Genomic DNA, 22,184 nt, shown 5'->3' on the forward strand with positions numbered 1-22,184 from the left:
CCAGCATGGGTGGCTGAAGACCAATTCTTTAACCGGATCTTCACGGGTCTCACTCATATATGAGTCCTCCTGACAATATATATTTTACTAAATGAATATTATTCAGTGTCTTCATATATTTAAAGCAAACTTGATGTTAAATTTGATACCTTTCTATAAAAAAACCCCGGACATATTAGACGCATTTCTAGTCAGTATATGCAGTGGTGTAAAGTTCTGTCGCTCTCATCGACCATAATCAAATACTTAGGTTACAATTATGATATTATCACATTTCCTGTGCAGACCTGTTAGGCACTGAAATGTCATTCAGATTTTGAGTGCGGTTATTAAACGGTGACAACCTAAATTGCTTCAAAATGAGATTACCAAGCCCTGCAAATGAGATCCCATATTTTGCAATTATTCATTCTATGACAAAGTGTACTAGATTAAATAATAATTTATGTCAATATATGTTAAATGAACACTACATTCCTTTCCCAAAGATGTTTATTCAAAGCATAGAACATCCTTTACTTCGCACCACGGACTCGGACGAGCGTTAACTGTACGGCAGAACACCAACCGCATATTAAAATGACAAAATCTTATGGGTAACAAAATAAGAAGCACCGGTCCTACATCAGATTCTAAATATAGACTAAGTTGGGTTCGGCAACAGCGCGCTGAGGGGGTTGTCCTTCACTTTCCAACATGGCGTCTGTGAGTATTGCCGCGTTGACCTTACTCTTGTACATCAACTGCATATCGGGCCTGCGCCCCATTCAGGAAAACACTATTCCAATCTTTGAGCCCACCCTTGTTTACAAATGGGTTACGCTGGACTACATACGGCCAAGCAACATGTCCTATCATCGGTTCCGAATGACCTATCCCTACGACTACAGAAACACACTGCTGGGCGGGCTCAAAGTGTACAAAGGGGACATTTATGTAACAATTCCTCGTATAAGCAGCGGAGTGTCGGCAACTTTAAACCGGGTTGTTGAAAAAGACGGCGCCCCATATCTCGAAGCTTTTCCGAACTGGGATTGGCAGACACTTGCTGACTGCGATGCATTACAGACGGTGAACAACATAGAAATCGACCCCGTGAAAGGATGGATGTGGATAATTGACACTGGCAGAGTGAATACCTTTTGGGGTGGAGTGAGAAATTTGTGTCAACCCAAATTGATTATTTATGACATTGACAAAAAAGAAGTTGTCATTCGTTATGTTTTTCCACCAGAAGTAGCTTCTATTGCGGATTCATATCTGTCCGACATTGTTATTGACCCTGAAGCTGGATATGCTTACATATCGGACATACTTAGACGGAGGCTTATCTTCTACAGCATGAACGACAACTTCTCAATCGCGGTGGAACACACATTATTCGCGTATGAATATGGCAACAATACAATTACTATAGATGATCGTACTATCAAACTGGCAAATACATCTGCTAATATCGACGGAATCGCTTTATCGCCGAGGAGGGACTATGTTGTTTTTTCCCACCTTGGAGGGTTCGGATTGTATAGGATAAGTACTGAATTCTTCAGAAAACTCATAAAAAATTCCACATATGTGTCCGAGCTTGATAACTATATCAAACGAGTAGGATTCAAGCCCTCACAGTCGCGAGGTATTGTTTTGGGCCACGACAACTTGTATTATGGGGCTCTAGGCCTGGGTGCTGTGTACAGTTGGCAGATCACGGATCTACTGAGCTACCCCGACGCATCTGAAAACACATTAAGAAGTGTCCCTCAGGCGAGGGCGGTAGCTGACGACAGAATTAACTGGATCGACACCGTTACCTTGGATACAGAAGGATTTTTGTGGATTACGTCATCAAATCTTGTGAGGTATTTTCTTGACGTCATGGACTACCATCACACCTATAACTACTACATTTGGAAAGTCGACGTTGGTGAGGACAGTTATTTGAAGAAAAAGACATCGCCTCTGCCAACAACGACAACAACTACAACAACGACAACAACTACAACAACGACAACAACGACAACAACTACAACAACTACACCAACGCCTGTGAATGATAAGAATGCTGCGTCGAATCAAGGCTGGAGAGGTGTATGGACTGTTTTTTCAGTGTGTTCAGTGCTTGTTTCGCGTTAATTACTGCCTTACAGGCCTTTCGCAATTTATCATGCAATATCTAGTTTGTCTTTGTTCAAATGTTTGTCACTGCCAATATGATTGTATGTTATAAGACACTGAAATCAGCTATATTACGGTGGCCTGAAGTAAAATGTCGACTCTGGACCAGGCAAACCAGTGGCTGAAAGAATGAGGAACGGTCCTCGACGTCATGCATTATGACGCACTATTTGCCAAGTCTACGAAGACTACCATACACTCGTCTTCTGTCGACTCTTTCAAACAAGCAGGAGGTGGCTATCATTTCCCGGAAACCCCACGGGACCATCCGAAAACGTGAACTGGCATGACTTTATTGAGAAGACGCGCATGAAGAATCATAATGGACATGTGCTTGTTTGGAAGGTGATGTGAGGGCACATACCGACTGCACGTCTTATGCGCAGTGGAGGTTGATCTGCACTGTCAGTGGAACCACACCCGAAATGGACTTCCGGACATACACAGACAGCATGACTCCTCTAGGTACCTTAATGACCCGTTAATGTGGCATAGTGTATTCGTTATCTTGTCATTTGAACTCGACTCGATTCTTGACTTTTGAACAGACCTGTGAAGATCCGGGTTAGAATAGGTCTTCAGCAACCTATGCTTGCCGTAAAAGGCGACTATGCTTGTCGTAAGAGGCGACTAACGGGATCGGGTGGTCAGGCTCGCTGACTTTGTTAATGCATGTTATCGATCCCAATTGCGTGGATCGATGCTCATGACGTCAATCACTGGATTGTCTGGTCCAGACTCGATTATTTACAGACCGCCGTCATATAGCTGGAATATTTCTGAGTGCGGCGTAAAACAAAGTGACTTTTGAATACGATATATGCAATATTCGATCGGTACGGTTTACAAACATTTGCCTACTCGTTCTTTCCTGTTTGGGGTTCTTAGTAGAAACACATACACCTAGACAACCACGAACCCAGAGTTACTGAACATCAATCTGCTTGTCCATGAGTTACTTCCCTTCAATTGCTGAGGGGGTTGTCAAGGTATATGTTGGAACTAAGACAGATTTTATCGATACTTTAAATGGTCGATAAGTTACATTTTGCAGTATGTGTACCGACGAAGGACAGAAATTGTTGTGTTTGTCTTATACCATATCCAACCCGTAAACTTGTAAAGTCAGCTCCACGAAGCGTCAATAAAATCACTGCCGTCTCCTTATTTCTGTCGGTCTGTCTGTATCTTTCCCTCTCTACCTCCTCCGCTGTCTCTCCCCTCTAGATACAGTATTACACACTTAGGAACAGACATAGGTAGAATTTGTTTTCCCCCATAAAAGTAGATCTAACATTTTTCGTTATCAAATCGATTAAAAACATCTAAACAAAGTATCAGCACATGTTTCTTGCAGAGAGGAGTGTCTGTTCGTTAGGGGAATTAGTAAAATATAGTGAAATAAATTAAAACGAACGATGGATTTTTCATGAAAAATCTATAACCGATCTTCAACAACATGATTATTTACACACAATATACACGAATCACAGAATCACATACATGCCATGAGATAAGCCAAATAAGAATGGTATTTTCGATTCCTTATTCTCCAGTGCCATTATTTCCGTCTCTATCAGCATTGTACATAATGGCTCCAGCAGCCTCAACGATATGCCAAATCACCTGCATCACATCGGGAGTTTTGTAACCTGTGTGTAACATCTGAAACACTGTCCACAGCGGCGTTAAACCAAACTCACTCACTCATCTATTAGTCCTCTTGACAAAATGTCTTTCAATAGATATTGTTTATCGCACACCTTAATATATTTAAAGCAAACTTAATGTTAAGACCTTCGTAATAAGAACACAGAAGACATTTGATATTAAGCTCTATAAAAATCTACATACTGGTTTCCGCAAATTTCTACTCAGTATGTGCAACGCTATAATTTCTGTCGTTCTCAACGACGATCATCAAATAGTCAGATTACAATAATGATATAATTACATTTTCCGTGCAGACTTGTTAGACACAGAAATGTCAGAGGGACATTCATTTTTTTTTGGCGGTTTATTAAACGGCGATACAGTACATACTTCAAGGTCATGTTCACGAAGCTCATTTGCAATTCCTCATTCAGATATATTTTATTAAATATGTAAATATATGTTAAAATGAACATTCATCTCGTCCCTATTCTTAAATATGTTTGAGACTGGCGACAGCTAGTTTGGGAGGAGTCGTTTACTTCTGAACATGAGCTCTGTGAGTATTGACTACTCCTGTCCATCAACTGCATATCGGGCCTGGACCCTATTTAAGGTGAAAACACTATTCCTAGATTTGAGCCCACGCTTGTTTACAAATAGGTGACGCTGGATTACATACGGCCAAGCAACATGTCCGAGCATCGGTTCCGAATGACCTACACTCAAAGTATACAATGGTGACGTTTATGTATCATGACATTTTATGATACAACTGGACCGCCTCCAAGGTCCGGGGATCGATTCCCAACCACGTCATAGCAGACGTTAAAATATGGTACTTGTTGCTACCCTGTCTGGCATTAAGGGGCTAAAACAAGGACTGGTCGGCTCGGAGTCAGTATACTGTGTCTGAGTGGGGTATTCATGTTAAACTTCGGTATGGTATTTCAGTGAGCTAGCACTATAATTCGGCATCAGTCTAGTACAAGCAGCCACACACACACAGACACATGCATCTTGGACGCGACGTTAAACTAAATTTCACCGCACCTTTTTTCTGTCGGACACTCTCTTCATATGTCTCTTTCTATCTTATTTTCTACTTCCCACGCTGTGTCTCAACTATTGTGGTACTCGACTAAATAGATATGGAAGTTGTTAATCGTTAAAAAAGAAACAGTATTGCACACTTTGGTATAGACAGGAGTAGAAATTGTTTATTCATTCCATAAAAGTAGAGATGACACTTTTCGTTATCAACTCCATTGAAGACATCAGTGGGCAGTGTCTGTTGAATGATGGGTTTTTCAATAAAAATATAACCTTTCTCCAACAACGTGATTATTTACACGTAATATACACCATTCACAGATTAGTCAAATAAGAATGGTATTTTCGATTCCTTGTTCGCCAGTGCCACTGGAGTATTTCCGTCTCTGTCAGTGATGTACATATTGGCTCCTGCAGCCGCAAGGATACGCCAGATGTGAGTGTGACCCTTCATGGCTGATAAGTGAAGTGGCGTTTGCCATTTCTCATCTTTGAGGTTGACCTCTGCTCCTTTGCTTATAAGAGTTTCCACTATTTCAGTGAACCCGCGCTGCGACGCCCAATGGAGGGATGTTTTGCCATTGAAATCCTTATGGTTCAAATCTGGTTTCTTATCAAGCACAAGCTGTACCACAGACATGTGTCCATTGACACATGCTGCAAGTAGCGGTTGCCCTCCAAACGTATTGCTCATTGTAATGTCAGCACCATGCTCAATCAGTGTTTGCACTATTTCCAGATGACCTTTCAGGGATGCGTAAAATATCGCAGTGGAACCGATCGAGTCACAGCAGTTAATGTTTGCACCTTTCTCAAGAAGCTGTTGAACAATAGAAAGCTGTCCGTGAGCACTCGCGCTATGTAGAGGACAACACCCTTGAGTGTCTGTGATGTTGATATCAGCACCTTTCTCAAGAAGGAAGTTGGCCAGTGAAATATGTCCTTCAACTGACGATAGAAGCAAAGCGGTTTGACCAAGACTTGTCTTTTGGTTAATATTTGCTCCTTCTGTCAACAACATTTCCACGGCTTCTGTTTTGCCTGTTGATGCCGCCTGTAGCATGAGTTGACTGACAGTTGGTATGGGTGTTGTGGATGTCACGAATTCTAGCAAGGGCACGCAACCTTGTCTTGCAACAAGACTAGCAAAATTGTTTCCTCGCTTATCCTTCAGGTCTAGGATGCTCTTTAGTGTTTTAGATTCAAGTCCAGAGAGGTATTTCTTCCAGTGTTCAGGAAACCCTTTTTTGAAGAACCTGGAGTTGTTGAGCAAATCTGATGCATGTCCTCTTTCCACCTCCATCGTAAGACGTTCAGCCAGTGTTGAGTAAGATGAAACATTCACATTTACTGAACATGGGTTGTTTCTGAAAGGACAGTCACTTGGCGATAACAGAACGCGTTGCTGAAACTCCTGGAAAGAACAGTATGAGATGTAGAAATCTTGGTATTTTGAAGAATTACCAAAAGTGAAGGCAATGGCTTCTGCTACTGATTCATGCAAAAACCGAAATGTTGATCCCACCTGAATGACGTATGTGCCAGTCAAGGAAAGAAAGACTTCATGGAGTTTGCACAGATCCATAACCTCAGCATTAAGCCCAAGCTCGGATCGCAGGACAGTAAATAGTCTTTCAACTGGTTCGGGTGACCTTAGTCCGAGGAATTTAACAATTCGTGTCCTCACACTCTGTTCCTTGCCAGATTTAAAAGTTTCTTGTGGAATTACACCGTCCCAAAACAACAGCATCACAAGTGCAAAATATTTGATTTTGTCCGTTTGCTTCAGGTAATTTAGTTCATCAACCAGAACATCAGCCAAATGCCCGAGAAAGAAGCCGAGTCCTTGCTTCTTGAGCTGCTGGTCTGAGAAAAAGATTCTGCATCGAAGGGGGAATCCTTGGATGTAGTCATTCTGTGCTATTTCCTTCATTTGGCTTTTGTCAATGTTTACATCAAAGTTCTTTAGATAAAATGCCAACATCCCAAATTTCTCATCAAATGTCAGTTTCCACTCATCACTTGAAATATCTACAATGTTCCGGAAAATCTCCACTCCACGAACTATTCCTTGACAGTCTTTGTGAATATAATCTCTAACAGTTGAAATAACCTTTGTGTAGCCCTGTCTAATGCATTCTGTCATCTCCTGACCAAGAATAGCCCATTGTTCCAAGGCAAGACTTGGAAAAGCTTGAGTCTTTCCAAATACGTCGTCAATGAATATGATCTGTCTGATGGTTGGGTTCCATCTCTGTCTCCACTCTTTAGGAGAGTTAACCGTTGCCACTTCATATCCAAGGGAAAGATAATGTAAAACAAGGTGTTCAGCAAGGAATGTCTTCCCGTCCCCTTGCTTTCCCTTGATGATCACAATTCCTTTTTCATCTACGATTCGTCGAACCTGTTTGTATGCTCTTGTCTCGTAGAAGAGATCACAGTCTTCTCTCCATTTTTGGACTCGACTCAACAGGCGAACTAAAAACAAATAGCACTAGTAAATAGAAATTGTGCATATACATGTAATTATAAGAACATGATACTTATTTTTGATTTTGCGGTTAGACATGATTGAAGTTATATGAATGTTGAGAACATTTTAATACTTACCATCAATATTTGAAGACCATTTCAGGCAAAGGCAGATACTTTTGAGCTTGTTTACTATTTCCACGTCAAGAGTCAAATCGGATGTGTTTCCTAAGTAAAGGAAACATAAAAATACGAATATAGTGATAAACACATTCACATAAAGAAGCGACTATGCTTGTCGTAAGATGTGACTGACTGGATCAGGTGGTCAGGCTCACTGACTTGGTTGATGCATGTCATCGTATCCCAATTGCGTGGATCGATGCCATGATGTCACAAAACAAAACAAAAATCATAATTATAAAGAAACCATGGAATTGACATAACTGTGAACAAGGGCGCATCAGAATACGAATACATTACGTTTGAATGTAAGTAGCATTGGGTTTCTTAGAAACACACTGTATGGTCCTATCTTTACACCTTGGTGCTCCGATTTACGATAATGATGAACCTGCCACTATTGTCAAATTCGTTTGATACAGTTATTTTCAATTTACAATGAATAGGTAGTTCATATTTGTTTACAAAAGATCGAGTCCATATTGACTCTTTGTCATGAAGTCGATACAAGAACGAGTATTACAAAGGCAATGACGTGTTCTAATTTCCAATGTAGATTATTACATTTAGGACTGCCTGTCTATCCTAGGTTGAACATATATGTGCTAAGCTCAATGTCTTTGTGTTACCATCCGTCTTTTCCAGATTTAGGTCCTCCATGATGTCGCATCTTTCAATCTGATTTAGGATGCTGCCAAGGAACCTCATGCTTTTGTCCATCTTCCAGTATTGAACAACAACTTTCCCCCACTTGTCTAGCATCCGAGCAACTGCACAACACAGACCCATTGTTTGAAACGAGGCTTGAAGGTTCTGTAGCTGAATACTGGAGAAACCAATGTGGATGCCGAACTTGTGCCAGTCCCCCGCCAGTCCGTGGCTGATCTTCTCAATCACTGTGTCCGGTAAACCTGTGTGACATATATGTCAATACGTGATCGTGACTTATTCAGGGAACGCTGGGGTCTAGGTTCCATGATATATAGCACATTCAACCCGTGTTGTATGCCAAAGCAGTTGTTAGACAACATAGCTTCATTAGGGCTTCAAAAGTGTCAACATTAACCAAAGCGCAAAAACGTCAAATTTACCGCGTTATTTGTTTTGGGGTTTCTTAACCAAAAGGCGACGTTGTGACATTGATAATGTCGTAACGTCGCCATTTTCATACAATGGTGTGCACGTTTAGTAAGTGAATTAATCTACGCATGCGCAATAATGATTTTGCTCCTTTGGAAAGTCAAGTGGTCTTTTTGAGATCAGATGATTCTAAAATCAAAGTACCCACCAATTACAGTATGAGTGAAAACAAATCTTTCAGCGATTCTTTAGATATCATTTCAAATATTTGTATTGTCGATGTCATTTTCATAACACAACCTGTTGTGACAGCAATATACAAACAGTTTGTGTTCGTATTTCACTCATTCCAATAACTGATACAAACAAGTTTGATGTTACATTTTCTGATAGCAGATTGGATAAATTGCTTCAATGTTAATGAATCAATACAAGTGCATCTTTAAACATGAGTTTGAACACATGCGACGGAAATCATCATTTCTCTATCGAACGCATATAGATGCTCTTATGAAGGCATGGGTATTAGCTGATTACTGACATTCGGGTAGAGAATAGGTCTTCAGCAACCCATGCTTGCCGTAAGACGCGACTATGCTTGTCGTAAGAGGCGGCTAACGGGATCGGGTGGTCAGACTCGCTGATTTGGTTAATGTATGTCATTGATCACAATTGCGTGGCTCGAAGCTCATCATGTCAATCACTGGATTAACTGGTCCAGACTCGCTCATTTACAGACCGCCGTATATAGCTGGAATATGGCTGAGTGCGGCGTTAAACAACAACAACAACAATAAAAAACAAACAAACAAGTATCGGCATCAGTACGAATCATGGATTCGATCCAATAAACTAAGTGACATAACCCTTTTAGCAAACTACTGGACGCCAAGTACCACGTTGAACATTGACATGGAATTCATTTTCGAAGAGTACCTGTGTCCATGTGAATGTTATAGTGCAGCCGCAAAAGGACACATTAATACTTATCGTGCCTCAAAGAGAGATTGACCAGTGAGAGAGCAGAACTACCAACCCCCATGTGAGCCCATATAGCGTCAGTAAAAATCCAAGATCGTTGTTACTTACCTAAAATGAGAACGTATACCGTCAGTAACAGCCATTTTGGATTTTCCAACACCCACCTCACATATTTCACATGACAATTCTGGTACCGATATTCTTTATTCGACACTGTTTTGTGTTTTAATTATCTTCAGTTTTGATATGCAAGGATATTATTTTTTTAAAGATTTTTAGACTTTATTGATAGAGATCATAGTTAAAATTATCAACAAGATTTGGCCTCAAAGATTTAAAGTGTAGTCTCAATTTGACCCTTAACGTCAACGGTTGAAAGTGTCAAGTTTTCATTTTGACATGACATGTGCGATATGGATACCAGTTAGTGTAAACTTTTCGGCATTATTAATTTGTTATGGTGTCATATTAGGTTAGCGGAAAAAATATTGGGCTCGGCTGACGGCAACTAAAGACACCATAACTAATAAGGTAACATACCTGGTGTGATGATAGCTGTCATGGTGGCCGCTCTGGTGTCGAGCCGCGTTCCCAGGTTAACTGAACATTGGTATTCCCCCAGTGCCTGGAAACGATGGACATATTTTAACCATACACAAATAAATGATTACATCTATGTGAACGTACAAACAATGACTTAGTTGTGTACCCTGGGAAACAGGGAAGGTATTCTTGGCATCCTGAACTTCCTACTTGAATGTATCTGACATCGTTGTCCGTGTGTGGCAAACCTACAAGACATGCGTTTACCTCTGTTGAAGAATGCAAACCCTGGGCGGCGTTCCGTACCCCAATCACGACACCCCCACATGACCATTCATCACTTTTTAATTCTTGATAATGTCCTGCCGTGATATTGCTGGAGTTATTGAGTGAGTCAGTAATATTCCTGCAATATCAGTGCGGAGGACACAAGAAAGTTGCGTTTACACATTGCACACATTTTGGGAATCGAACCCGGGTCTTCGGCGCGACGAGCGAACGCTTTAACCACTTAATCTAGGCTACCCCACCCCCTTGATATTGCTAGAATATTGCTGAAAGCGGCGTATAACACTATACACTCACTCGATCTTGATTTATGACTATGCTTCACCTAGCAATAGCGGACTTGGAGCAAATAACTGCCGACCGTAAATCCAACCAAATTAACCATGTGCTTGTGTCAAGTACACGAATAACTACTAGTATTGAAAGCGTATTTGTAGACGGTACAAAAAGCCAAATGAATGCACATATAATTATCCTTTTCAATTATACTGTCTTGATTCATGTTATGCACTTGTGACATCTATTTATGATTACATTTAGGAGCGGTCGGGTAGCCTAGTGGTTAAAGCGTTCGCTCGTCACGCCGACGACCCGGGTTCGATTCCCGACACGGGTACAATGTGTGAAGCCCATTTCTGGTGTCCCCCGACGTGAAATTGCTGGAATATTGCTAAAAGCGGCGTAAAACCATACTCACTCACTCACTCACTCACTATGATTACCATTTATTGCAAAACAAACAATTCAAACTTCAAAACGGGTTCCTTCAGTTCAACGTTATGTTAAAAAATCCATTTTGTTAAGAAAATAAAAATTGGTATAAAAGTTTATTTTAAGAATCTGAGATACTGAAGCTATCGAGGTTGCAACAAAACATCCCGGTGCCTGTGTCTCTAAGGACAGGGGGCATGCATTATCAGATGTGCTTAATGTTGATGAAGGAAGGTCACATGTGTGGCATTTCTTTCCTCGTTATCGTTTTTCACATTTTAAAAGCGGCGTGCTTACAGGAACGTAAACCAGTGTGTTTACATTGTAGTTATTGGATTTGATCCTTTAGAGAAAGACTTATCAAAGGAAGTTAAGTCCTGTGAGTCTATAAAACTTGAAGTTCACCTTCACACTGGACATCTGGATATAGGTTTTGGTTTTGATATTCGGATTTTGAGGTATCAAATACCAGTAATATGTCTGCAAGGAGCAACATGTATGAGCTGGTTAAGTTATTCAAGATAGTTTATGGTACAAATAGAACTATGCTTGTTCTAAGAGGCGACTAACGAGATCGGGTGGTCAGACTCGCTGACTTGGTTGATGCATGTCATCGTATCCCAGTTGATCGATGGTCATGATGTCAATCACTGGATTGTCTGGTCCAGACGCAATTATGTACAGACCGTCGTCATATAGCTGGAATTTTGCTGCGGTAAACAACAAACAAGCAACACGGACTAAATATGACACTCGACTTGTCAGTTTGATGGGCGATGTTATCCCACACTTTGACCCAGAGTTGTCACCTCCTTACTCACTGCCAGGCAATTACTTTTGTTATGAAAATTGTGTGAGTGCAGAGCTCCAGATAAGCTGCGTATCTGCGTGAAATACGCATCAGAAATGCAGAAATACGCAGTAAAATATAATCCAAGCGTATCAAATACGCAACGAACATTACAGATACACTACAAAAATAAAATTTGTGCGTATCATCAAATTATTGTGAAGTAACCCTGCGTATTCGATTAGCAAATCAGCAACTTATTTTGAAATTATAAACGGGCATTCCGTCAACCTTGCCAAACTCCACGATGACAGTTACATCCTGATCATTTGCCATCACACTTTCGTGTGGGAGTATCGTGGTATTTTTGAGTCCTATAAAGCTCTCGAACCCACACGACACCAGTTTGCAGGGACTAGATGAATAGTGTTTTTAAATATTTAACTTAAATACCCACATGTGTAAAAACTAGTGGGTAACAGAAATTTGAATACGCAGATAGAATTACTGATACCCAATGATTTTAAAATGCATGGGTAAAATACCCACAACACCAAAAGCTTATCTGGAGCTCTGGAGTGGTAGGTGCTACCGGGAGAGCAGGACATGAGTTCCCTTTTCACGGACACCTGGTCACCATTCATATAATTTTCATATCACTATTTTGTCTTTAGGCCTTGACCAGATTAACCAGTAATGGATAGCCAGAGCAACGATATACTTCGATAGGACGCACGCACGAACGAACGCACACACGCACGCACGCTCGCACGCACGCACACTGTAGTTGCCGCGTCCCTTCTTATGCAGCTTTTACCCAGTATGGAGTACTGGGGACTTCGTGTGCACATCAAATGCACATGCAGAGGGGAGTATCATTAGTTTGGAAATAAAGATATGTTTTACGACCATGTGTTATAAGCAAACACTTAACAGATAATGGAATGAGAAATGAGACGTCACTACCCTCTTGATGTATCGTAACAAGTACTTTGGATGATAAACACCCTTCCGGGCTCTATGTTGCCACATGATGTTACTAATTCGAAACTTCACTTCATTTTACCACACGTGCCAATCGACAGATACACAATGTCATTTCTGACATCTGATCCGGAATCCTAATTCAAAACAATATAGAGTAAACTACGCTTATAACGAACACGCTTATAACGAACTGACGGATATAACGAACATATTTTCGGTCCCGGCCATTTGCTGTGCATATGCTTATAAGGAACTACGGTTATATCGAACTACAATCAGTGGTCCTTTTGAGTTCGTTATAACCGTAGTTTGCTGTATATCCAACATAATGTACATGTATTTTAACTTTAGCTTGAAAGTATTCAAACCGGTATAAAATACGGATGAGAATTTATAGATGTCAACTTCTATATTATGAGCAACACAACGTTTCGGAGTATGTGCTGACTCCTTCATCAGGTAAAATAGGGGAGAGAATTTATGGATGTCAACCTCATGAAGGAATAAGTATACACTCGAAACCTTATGTTCCTTTTAATCAAGAAGTTGACATCCGTAAATTCTCCTCCTTATGTGCATTTCAAAGACTCGGTCTAAAATACGTTATTCTCAGGCAACATTTAACGTCATCACCCGGTCATCTTTGAGGAACCTTGTCGCTTGTGTTGTAAATGTAAACGAACTTCACTCACTGACCCAACTTTAACCCACTTTATCAAGCTGATGTTGTCTCGGCGATGTCACTGAGGCTATAATCCTATTTCTTCTACTGTTTTGTTAGAGCCAGCTTTCGATGAATACCAATTAGACTCCCGGTCACAAAACACACCCACGAACACAGAACTCCACTTTGAAAACAGAGGACATCGCTATGGTAGACCGCCGGGCTACGTGAGTAATGCCGACACCGTTCTGACAGGATTAAGTGCGGTGAAATGGGGTTTAACGTCACGTCCAAGATTATTGCACTTATATAGCGACGTGCATGTACGTGTATGTGTGTGTTTGTGTGTGGCTGCTTATGCTAGTCCGGACAGATGCCGACTTATAGTGCTAGCACACTGAGATACCATGCCGCAGTTTAACATGAATATCCCACTCAGACACAGTATACTGACTCCGAGCATACAAGTCCTTGTTTTAGCCCCTTAATGCCGAGCGCCAGACAGGGTAACAACAAGTATCATCTTTTAACGTCTTTTGGTATGACGCGGCTGGGAATCGAACCCCGGACCTTCCGCTCTCCGGGGGGCGCCTGACAGGATTTAGTCAGTGGTGAACAAACAGAGTTTAACCACATGGACACCAGCACCACGTGTACACGGGGACAAGGAGAAATATAATTAGACGAGACTTGAACAATTAAATAACATAAACATATTGTATACTGACAGCATTTGACTTCTGTTCCCAGCTATCAAGTGTACATGATTAATCAACCATGGACAATCAGTTTACTGATGTTTGTTGTATTGCGTAATGTTGAACTGTCCATCAATATCGCTTCAACATGGCCAGCAGGTAACCAGTTATTAGCTATGCAGAATTCCACCTCGAGCAGTATAAGGATCCGCTGATTATGGGTTGGAATCAGAGATTGGACTCGATTATCATTCCTAGCCTGAAAGCATCATACAAGAATTATACAAGCATATCATACAAGTATCACACAAGCAAAGTGTTAAACGTCTTTGACCTTAGTGTGTGAGTGAGTTGGGTTTAACGCCGCTTTTAACAGTATTACAGTTATATTGCGGCGTGTCAGCTTAATGTGGGAGGAAAGCCCGAAGTGATGCAGGTCTCAGACGTTTACCACTTCGGTGAAACCAACGAGCACGGGTATGGTCCTGAAAAACCTTGAAACATAATCGGGGCGAACCGGGATTCGAACCCGCAATCCTAGGCTCCTGGCGTGCCCAAGGGACGCGACTCTGCACAGCGAATCGCGGCGCCTTAGACGACTGGGCCACCCGTACCCACCCCCTTCACCTTCAATATATTTACCATCGCAAATGACCATATTCGATGACTAGCTAATCCACATTCAGTGTATATCTCAACCATATTCAACACATCGAGATTTCTTGATATACAATTATTATTTTTATTCAATTAATTCTCCATGGGAGTTTCCCATCCCCCGTTTTTAAAACTGAACGTATTATTAAACTTCACATGCCTAGAATGCCAGGACAAACAAACTATTACACTACTAATGTATGTGTGCTTTTTGTCCCTATTCGCAATATTCTATAAGTATTTCTAAATTTCATATTTTATCCATGTTGGGAATCGACCCTGAAGTTTCGACCCTGTGCAAGAAGCATGAGCTATGGTAACTCATGCTTTATAGTCTCCTCGTCATTGCGGCATTAATTCTAATTGTCAAGATGTGGTGCCGAGTTCTCTCGGAAGACAAACAGAACACGTAAAACACACTTAATCTTTCAAGGGCAAATACTAGGTCAAGGTCACGCTTAACTGACAACAATTCCGGTAACGTCGACCTGATAACAAGGTTGTGAGATAACACAATATTTTGCACCGGAAAACGGGAGTTGAGAGTGATTTTGCATGAAGCACTCAACGATTGCCATACTGTTTACTGTTTACTTCACACATGTGAAAATATGCATTGTGTTATCGTTTGGATTTAGAGGTGAGGTGAGGTAAAATTGGGTTTAACGTCGCGTCCAAGATTATTGCACTTATATAGCGACTTGAATTTAGAAAATGCCTGACAAAGTTGTTTGTTAAAGGTTACATGTAACTCATACAAGTATATATTAATTATTGTTTTAAAATCTAAACAGTCGGAAATCGATGTAATGAATCGAAAGAGAACGGAAGGCATAATTATCCTGTTGGGGGAAATCAACATGGCAAAGGTAACTGTAATAATGACAAGAATCATTTGGGTGAGGAATTATGACGAAGACATACGTGCGCCCAGTTGATCATGTTAAACAATAATTATTCTAATTGTTAGAATATAAATTCCTATACACAGACTGTGTATCATACTGATTAGCATTTCTCGTGTCGTGATGTAGATTAACATGATTTTACGTAAAGACATGCAGATGAAATAGGTAGTAGATCTACATGTATGATTGACGCTGTTACATACAGGTACATGTATGAAGATCTACATGATTGACGCTATTACATACAGGTACATGTATGAAGATCTACATGATTGACGCTATTACATACAGGTACATGTATGAAGATCTACATGATTGACGCTATTACATACAGGTACATGTATGAAGATATGCATGATTGACGCTATTACATACTGGTACATGTATGGAGATATGCATGATTGACGCTATTACATACAGGTACATGTATGAAGATATGCATGATTGACGCTATTACATACAGGTACATGTATGGAGATATGCATGATTGACGCTATTACATACAGGTACATGTATGAAGATATGCATGATTGACGCTGTTACATACAGGTACATGTATGAAGATATGCATGATTGCCGCTATTACATACAGGTACATGTATGAAGATATGCATGATTGACGCTGTTACATACTGGTACATGTATGAAGATATGCATGATTGCCGCTATTACATACAGGTACATGTATGAAGATATGCATGATTGCCGCTATTACATACAGGTACATGTATGAAGATATGCATGATTGACGCTGTTACATACTGGTACATGTATGAAGATATGCATGGTTGACGCTGTTAGATACAGGTGCGTGTATGGAGATATACATGATTGACGCTATTACACACAGGTATATGCATAGAGATCTACATGATTGACGCTGTTACATACAGGTACATGTATGGAGATATGCATGATTGACGCTATTACATACAGGTACATGTAGGAAGATATGCATGATTGACGCTTTTACATACAGGTACATGTATGAAGATATGCATGGTTGATGCTGTTAGATACAGGTGCGTGTATGGAGATATACATGATTGACGCTATTATACACAGGTATATGCATAGAGATCTACATGATTGACGCTATTACATACAGGTACATGTATGGAGACATGCATGATTGACGCTATTACATACAGGTATATGCATGGAGATCTACATGATTGACGCTATTACATACAGGTACATCTTTGGAGATCTACATGATTGACGCTATTACATACAGGTACGGGTATGGAGACAATATACAGGATAGACGCTGTTGCATACAATTACAAGAATGAAGATCTACATGATTGACACTATTACTTCAATTACATGTATAGAGAAGATCTACAGTGTGGTCACCTGTTACATATACAGTTACATGTACGAAGAAGATAACCGCTGACGCCATTGCACATAGGTACATTAATGCGGAAGATTTCCACGATTGGCGATGTTACATACAGTTAAATGCTTGTGGAATATCCACATGAAGGACATTTTTACAAAAAGGTACAAGTGTGTAGAAGGTCAACATGACGGGCAGACGCAGGCGCAGGCACATGTATGCAGAATCTGCCTCCGCAATTACATCCTGCTCAGAATCCAATTTGTGTCGAAGTTCATCTGACTCATTTAAGACAAATATTGACAAAACGTGCTAAGCAAAATCGCGGAAGAGCAGTGCTTACACAGTGGATCTTAAAGGCAATCAAGATGTAAGTTTACATCTATTCTATATTCATGACTGCTTAAGGCGGTTAATCGTTATTCACAAATCTCAATAAGGGCAACTTGTCACGCTTCAGAAGCCCAAACTAAGCATTTCTATGCAGTTATGAGTCGTAACAAATTTTATGACCGATTATAATGTCAGTTTGATAGTTAGCGCTATAGCTTGGGGGCTGGTATATCAAGTTGTCGACTATCGCCGCAGGGGGGTAGCGCACCTATATGTTTCATCCTGTCATTGTAACGCAGGTAAACGATCTGAATTCCTTTAAATGTCAGAGGAGAACGGTTTGCACTCACTGAAGAGATACATTTAAAGTGGAAAATTATTTTTATTCACATTGTTTGCTATTTAACCTCCGAAAAAAATCCATTAAAAGTTTATAACTGCCACGCCGCAGTAACAGGTGCATACTTGAACATTCATTTCAACTGAACATACTGCGAACGAACTTTCTGACAATACGTTGGTGTTGTTCGGCTACATTCTGGTGCGTTTGTGTAAATGTGACCTCGACTATCATAACAGCGTTAACAGGGGATTAGGTTAGTTTTTGACACGACATATACCACACATCAGTCAAAAAACACGCTCTAATGCATAAATGTACATGTACACACGCAGAGTGAACTTATACTTGACCCCTACCCTTAAATTCATATGCATATGAATAACACGAAATATGTCACTTTGAATATTGTTTATATTCAATAGTGTTTGTCCATTGCTAGCAGGGGCTGTTATTAAAGCGTTGAGGAAATGAGAGTTGATGTGATCCTTATCAATCATGGTTCAAATGAACAGAGAATTGAACTTGTCTTAACAGAGGAGTAGACAGATGTTTGAATTACATCATCATAACTTGATAGAAATGCCTGTTTGTACGAGCATTGCCTTTAAGATATTTCGAGCTTCTTATAAAATAGTCCTTGAAACTAAATATTATTAATCGATTCTTTTCAAGCAGTGATATTATGATTACATTGTGATAACACTCCACAGCTGCATGACATAACAATGTTGAAGCGGTCGCCCAGTGCACAGGTCAGTTATATGCCCACTTACCTGAGAATGAACGCGCTTCAATGTTTTGTTCGCAAACGTCAGCGATAGCAGATGTTGTGAATGCGTGTAGATTTCATCTTCTAGCAACAAGCCTCGATATCATTCCCTGTCGCCATTGGTCGTGACGTCAGCAAGTTGTGGACGTCATCTTCACACTGAAACCCTTGACATGTTGGTATTGTATCTTGATTGTCAATGCGTATGTTCATACACTGTATGTTGTCAGGTATTAAAGAGAAAATCATGGTCCTGTCGGTAAATTGTCTGTCTACATTTATGTGCATGATTTAATTGCAACAGAAACGATGTCCTGTGATTGTTGGGTTAATATTATTCGCACAAAAGTCGTAAAAAGCATTCGCTGTGCTTCGTTCATTGTATTGCAACCATCCCTATTTGCACGACTCGACTCATCTATTAAACTATGTTCCTTTGCCAGCAGACAATGACATGCGTGACACATTCCAGTCACTTCCCTTTACAGATAGTCGGAAAGCGTGAACAAACATACCAGCTTTGTCAAACAATTACGTTTTGGACATATACATTAGATTCAGAAGTGGAGAGTGTGCAAAAGTCACAGTGTACACGCACTGAAAAATGAAATTAAGCTGTAAAGATTGTAAGTTCTTTTCCAATACCTAAGTACAATAAAGTGCAATGAGCGTTATGAGTTAGCGTGCACACACTGGAGGGCCACTTTATCGCAGTTTCTTGCGAAAAACATAAACATATATGTTTTTTAATAATTTCAGTAGTATCAACATAATATAATATAATATAATATATAGACGTACACAGTAAAAGTCTAAAGGTGTCTTGTATACAACTTGTTGTGTCATGTGAATGCCCCTTTATTGTTAATACCACAACTATCTATTATGAAATTCTGAAACCTTTGCTCCTAGTTGCTTTTAATATAGATGCTTTTGGTTTTAGAAAGGACATGTACAGATATTGCAATATATATATATATATACACACATATATATTGCAATATATGTACATCTGTATAATATAAATTTATATATACACACATATATATTGCAATATATGTACATATGTATGATATAAATATATATATACATATATATATATATTGCAATATATGTACATCTGTATATATATATATAACAATACATGTACATCTGTATATATATATATATATATATATATATATATGTGTGTGTGTGTGTGTGTGTGTGTGTATACAATGTACTATTATTACAATGATAGTATCACAATAGTAGTTTTAACAATCATAATACTATGGCAGTCGTTATTGATGAAGTACACCACTGGTCACCCCTGTCTGTCTCACTAGGCAGGGAGCAGCATGCTAATGTTCACCCAGTGGGTCTTCATGTGCATACATCACGACATGGTGGCAACATGCATACGAGTCAAGTGTTCTCATATCAGCCAAGATACCGAGACAGGAGGGATCCGATACGACTTTAAGCCGTCTCTGCAGGGTGGAGAAATGTTCAAATTATTGTACCTTCAAATAGAACATGATAAAGACCGCCTGATGAAAGAAAGAAGCCCTAACATCTTACACACATCAATCGTGAGACTTCGTTATGGACTCGGAAGTTTAGAAGACATTTGTAGTGTTTTCGTTTCAGGGTTTATTTCATTCACAACGAGAAAACATTCCTTCGGATTGCTCACGATAGCTGATATTTCTTAACAATATGGAAAGGGTTTGTGGCTTTTATTTAGTTAGCCATTTTTAAGCTAAAGGGTATTTTCATTATTTCAGGTAGTATAATGAATGAATTTACCAAATGCGTTTTCAAACAACAGTGTTATTCTACGATCGCGAGATCATCCTCGCAAAACCCATATTCACATTTACTGTAACAATCTACTGTAACTATACAATGACTTAAACGATTAGTTTGACATCACTGTGAACATTTAACATCAGGTAAAAAACTATATTCTTAAATAATCCCACACCAACACTTACACCAACACCCACTTCACTTTGGTCAATACTAATACATGTAGAGCTTCATAATCATCGAGGACCGACTCCGTGGTCTAGTGTTAGATCGTCCGCCCGGAGAGGTGAAGGTCCGGGGTTCGATTCCCTGCCGCGTCATACCTAAAGACGTTAAAAATTGGTACTTGTTGTTACCCTGTTACCAGGCAAATTAAGGGGCTAAAACAAGGACTGGTCGGCTCGGAGTCAGTATACTGTGTCTGAGTAGGGTATTCATGTTAAACTGCGGTATGGCATCGCAATGAGCTAGGACTACACATCAGCATCAGTCCAGACTAGTACAAGCATCCACACACACACATGTGCATGTACTTCGTTATATAAGTGCAATAATCTTGGACGCGACGTTAAACCCATTTTCACCTTACCTCACCTCACAATCATCGACGTGTGTACACATATCTTCTTCTACATGCAGGGGGCACGGGTGGCCCAGTCGTCTAAGGCGCCGCGATTCGCCGTGCAGAGTTGCGTCCCTTGGGCACGCCAGAAACCTATGATTGTGGGTGCGAATCCCGGTTCGCCCTGATTATGTTTCTAGGTTTGTCAGCACCATACCCGTGCTCGTGGGTTTCACTGAAGTGGTAAACGTCTGAGACCTGCATCACTTCGGGCTTTCCTCCCACATTAAGCTGACACGCCGTGATATAACTGGAATACTGTTAAAAGCGGCGTTAAACCCAACTCACTCACTCACTCTTCTACATGCACATACATGTATTACCAATTTTCAACAAATCCATCAAAATCAATATCAAAATGAATCCATCAGCATCTATATAAACCTGTCTACAACATTTACATTTTATTTACCTTAAAATCAGGACTAAATGTACATCATGCATATCTGAACCAATATCAACACCTAAGCACTGAACCCATCCATTCAACATCTTACACCGATCCATAGTTTTAAGGCTTCAGGGCTACATGTGTCAAAACGCCTAAATATATGCCCACATCCAGGTCCGACTTTCACAGTGACCTCAACGCAAGGACTATTGAAATTCCTGTCCGTCAACAGAGACTCACATTAGATGGTATGTAAATAGGGCACGTCCCACAAGCGACACTTTAACACACGACGTACGCTGGTGGTAGCGTTATATGTAGCCAGGCTCAAAGTAGGGCAAAGTATATTTACACCAATAACAACCAACACATACTTCCTCCTCTGTCTCTCTATCACACAAGTGTAGTTCGCACGCACACAAACACACACAGGACCAATTTATCACAACTTGTTTGTCTTACGATTTGATTTATGACTACTTGACCAAATGTCTCTTTCATTGTGGTTACAATGTATCATGTGAGGACACACAGTATAATGTTATTTCTGAACCTTTTCGTGCTATTCAACTATGTATACACATACTGATACACGCTATTGTATGGAGAAGATCAACATTGTTGATAACATTGTCCTTCTTCTATTATGTTTGTTGTTTGTTTGTTTGTTGTTTAACGCCGCACTCAGCAATAGTCCAGTTATATGACGGCGGTCTGTAAATAATGGAGACTGGACCAGACAATCCA

General features: G+C 40.1%; 2 protein-coding genes across 2 annotated transcripts; one reads left to right on the top strand and one right to left on the bottom strand.

Annotated features, from left to right (window-relative positions):
• Positions 1-647: 647 nt before the first annotated feature.
• LOC124114100 (major royal jelly protein 1-like) lies at positions 648-3,339 on the top strand. Its single transcript, XM_046474653.2, has one exon. It carries the CDS (start codon positions 697-699, stop codon positions 2,128-2,130), a length of 1,434 nt encoding a protein of 477 aa, XP_046330609.1. The 5' UTR covers positions 648-696; the 3' UTR covers positions 2,131-3,339.
• Positions 3,340-5,027: 1,688 nt separating this feature from the next.
• On the bottom strand, positions 5,028-18,728 carry LOC124114099. The gene is made up of 5 exons (XM_046474652.1): positions 18,635-18,728; positions 10,135-10,219; positions 8,163-8,444; positions 7,489-7,578; positions 5,028-7,356 (listed from the first exon to the last, which is right to left on the bottom strand). The coding sequence occupies exons 2-5, from the start codon at positions 10,154-10,156 to the stop codon at positions 5,201-5,203; spliced, it is 2,550 nt and encodes an 849-aa protein (XP_046330608.1). The 5' UTR covers positions 10,157-10,219; positions 18,635-18,728; the 3' UTR covers positions 5,028-5,200.
• Between the last annotated feature and the right edge of the window lie 3,456 nt (positions 18,729-22,184).

Source organism: Haliotis rufescens, unplaced genomic scaffold (genome assembly GCF_023055435.1).
Source record: "Haliotis rufescens isolate VD_foot unplaced genomic scaffold, xgHalRufe1.0.p SCAF_1, whole genome shotgun sequence".
Classification (NCBI taxonomy): domain Eukaryota; kingdom Metazoa; phylum Mollusca; class Gastropoda; order Lepetellida; family Haliotidae; genus Haliotis; species Haliotis rufescens.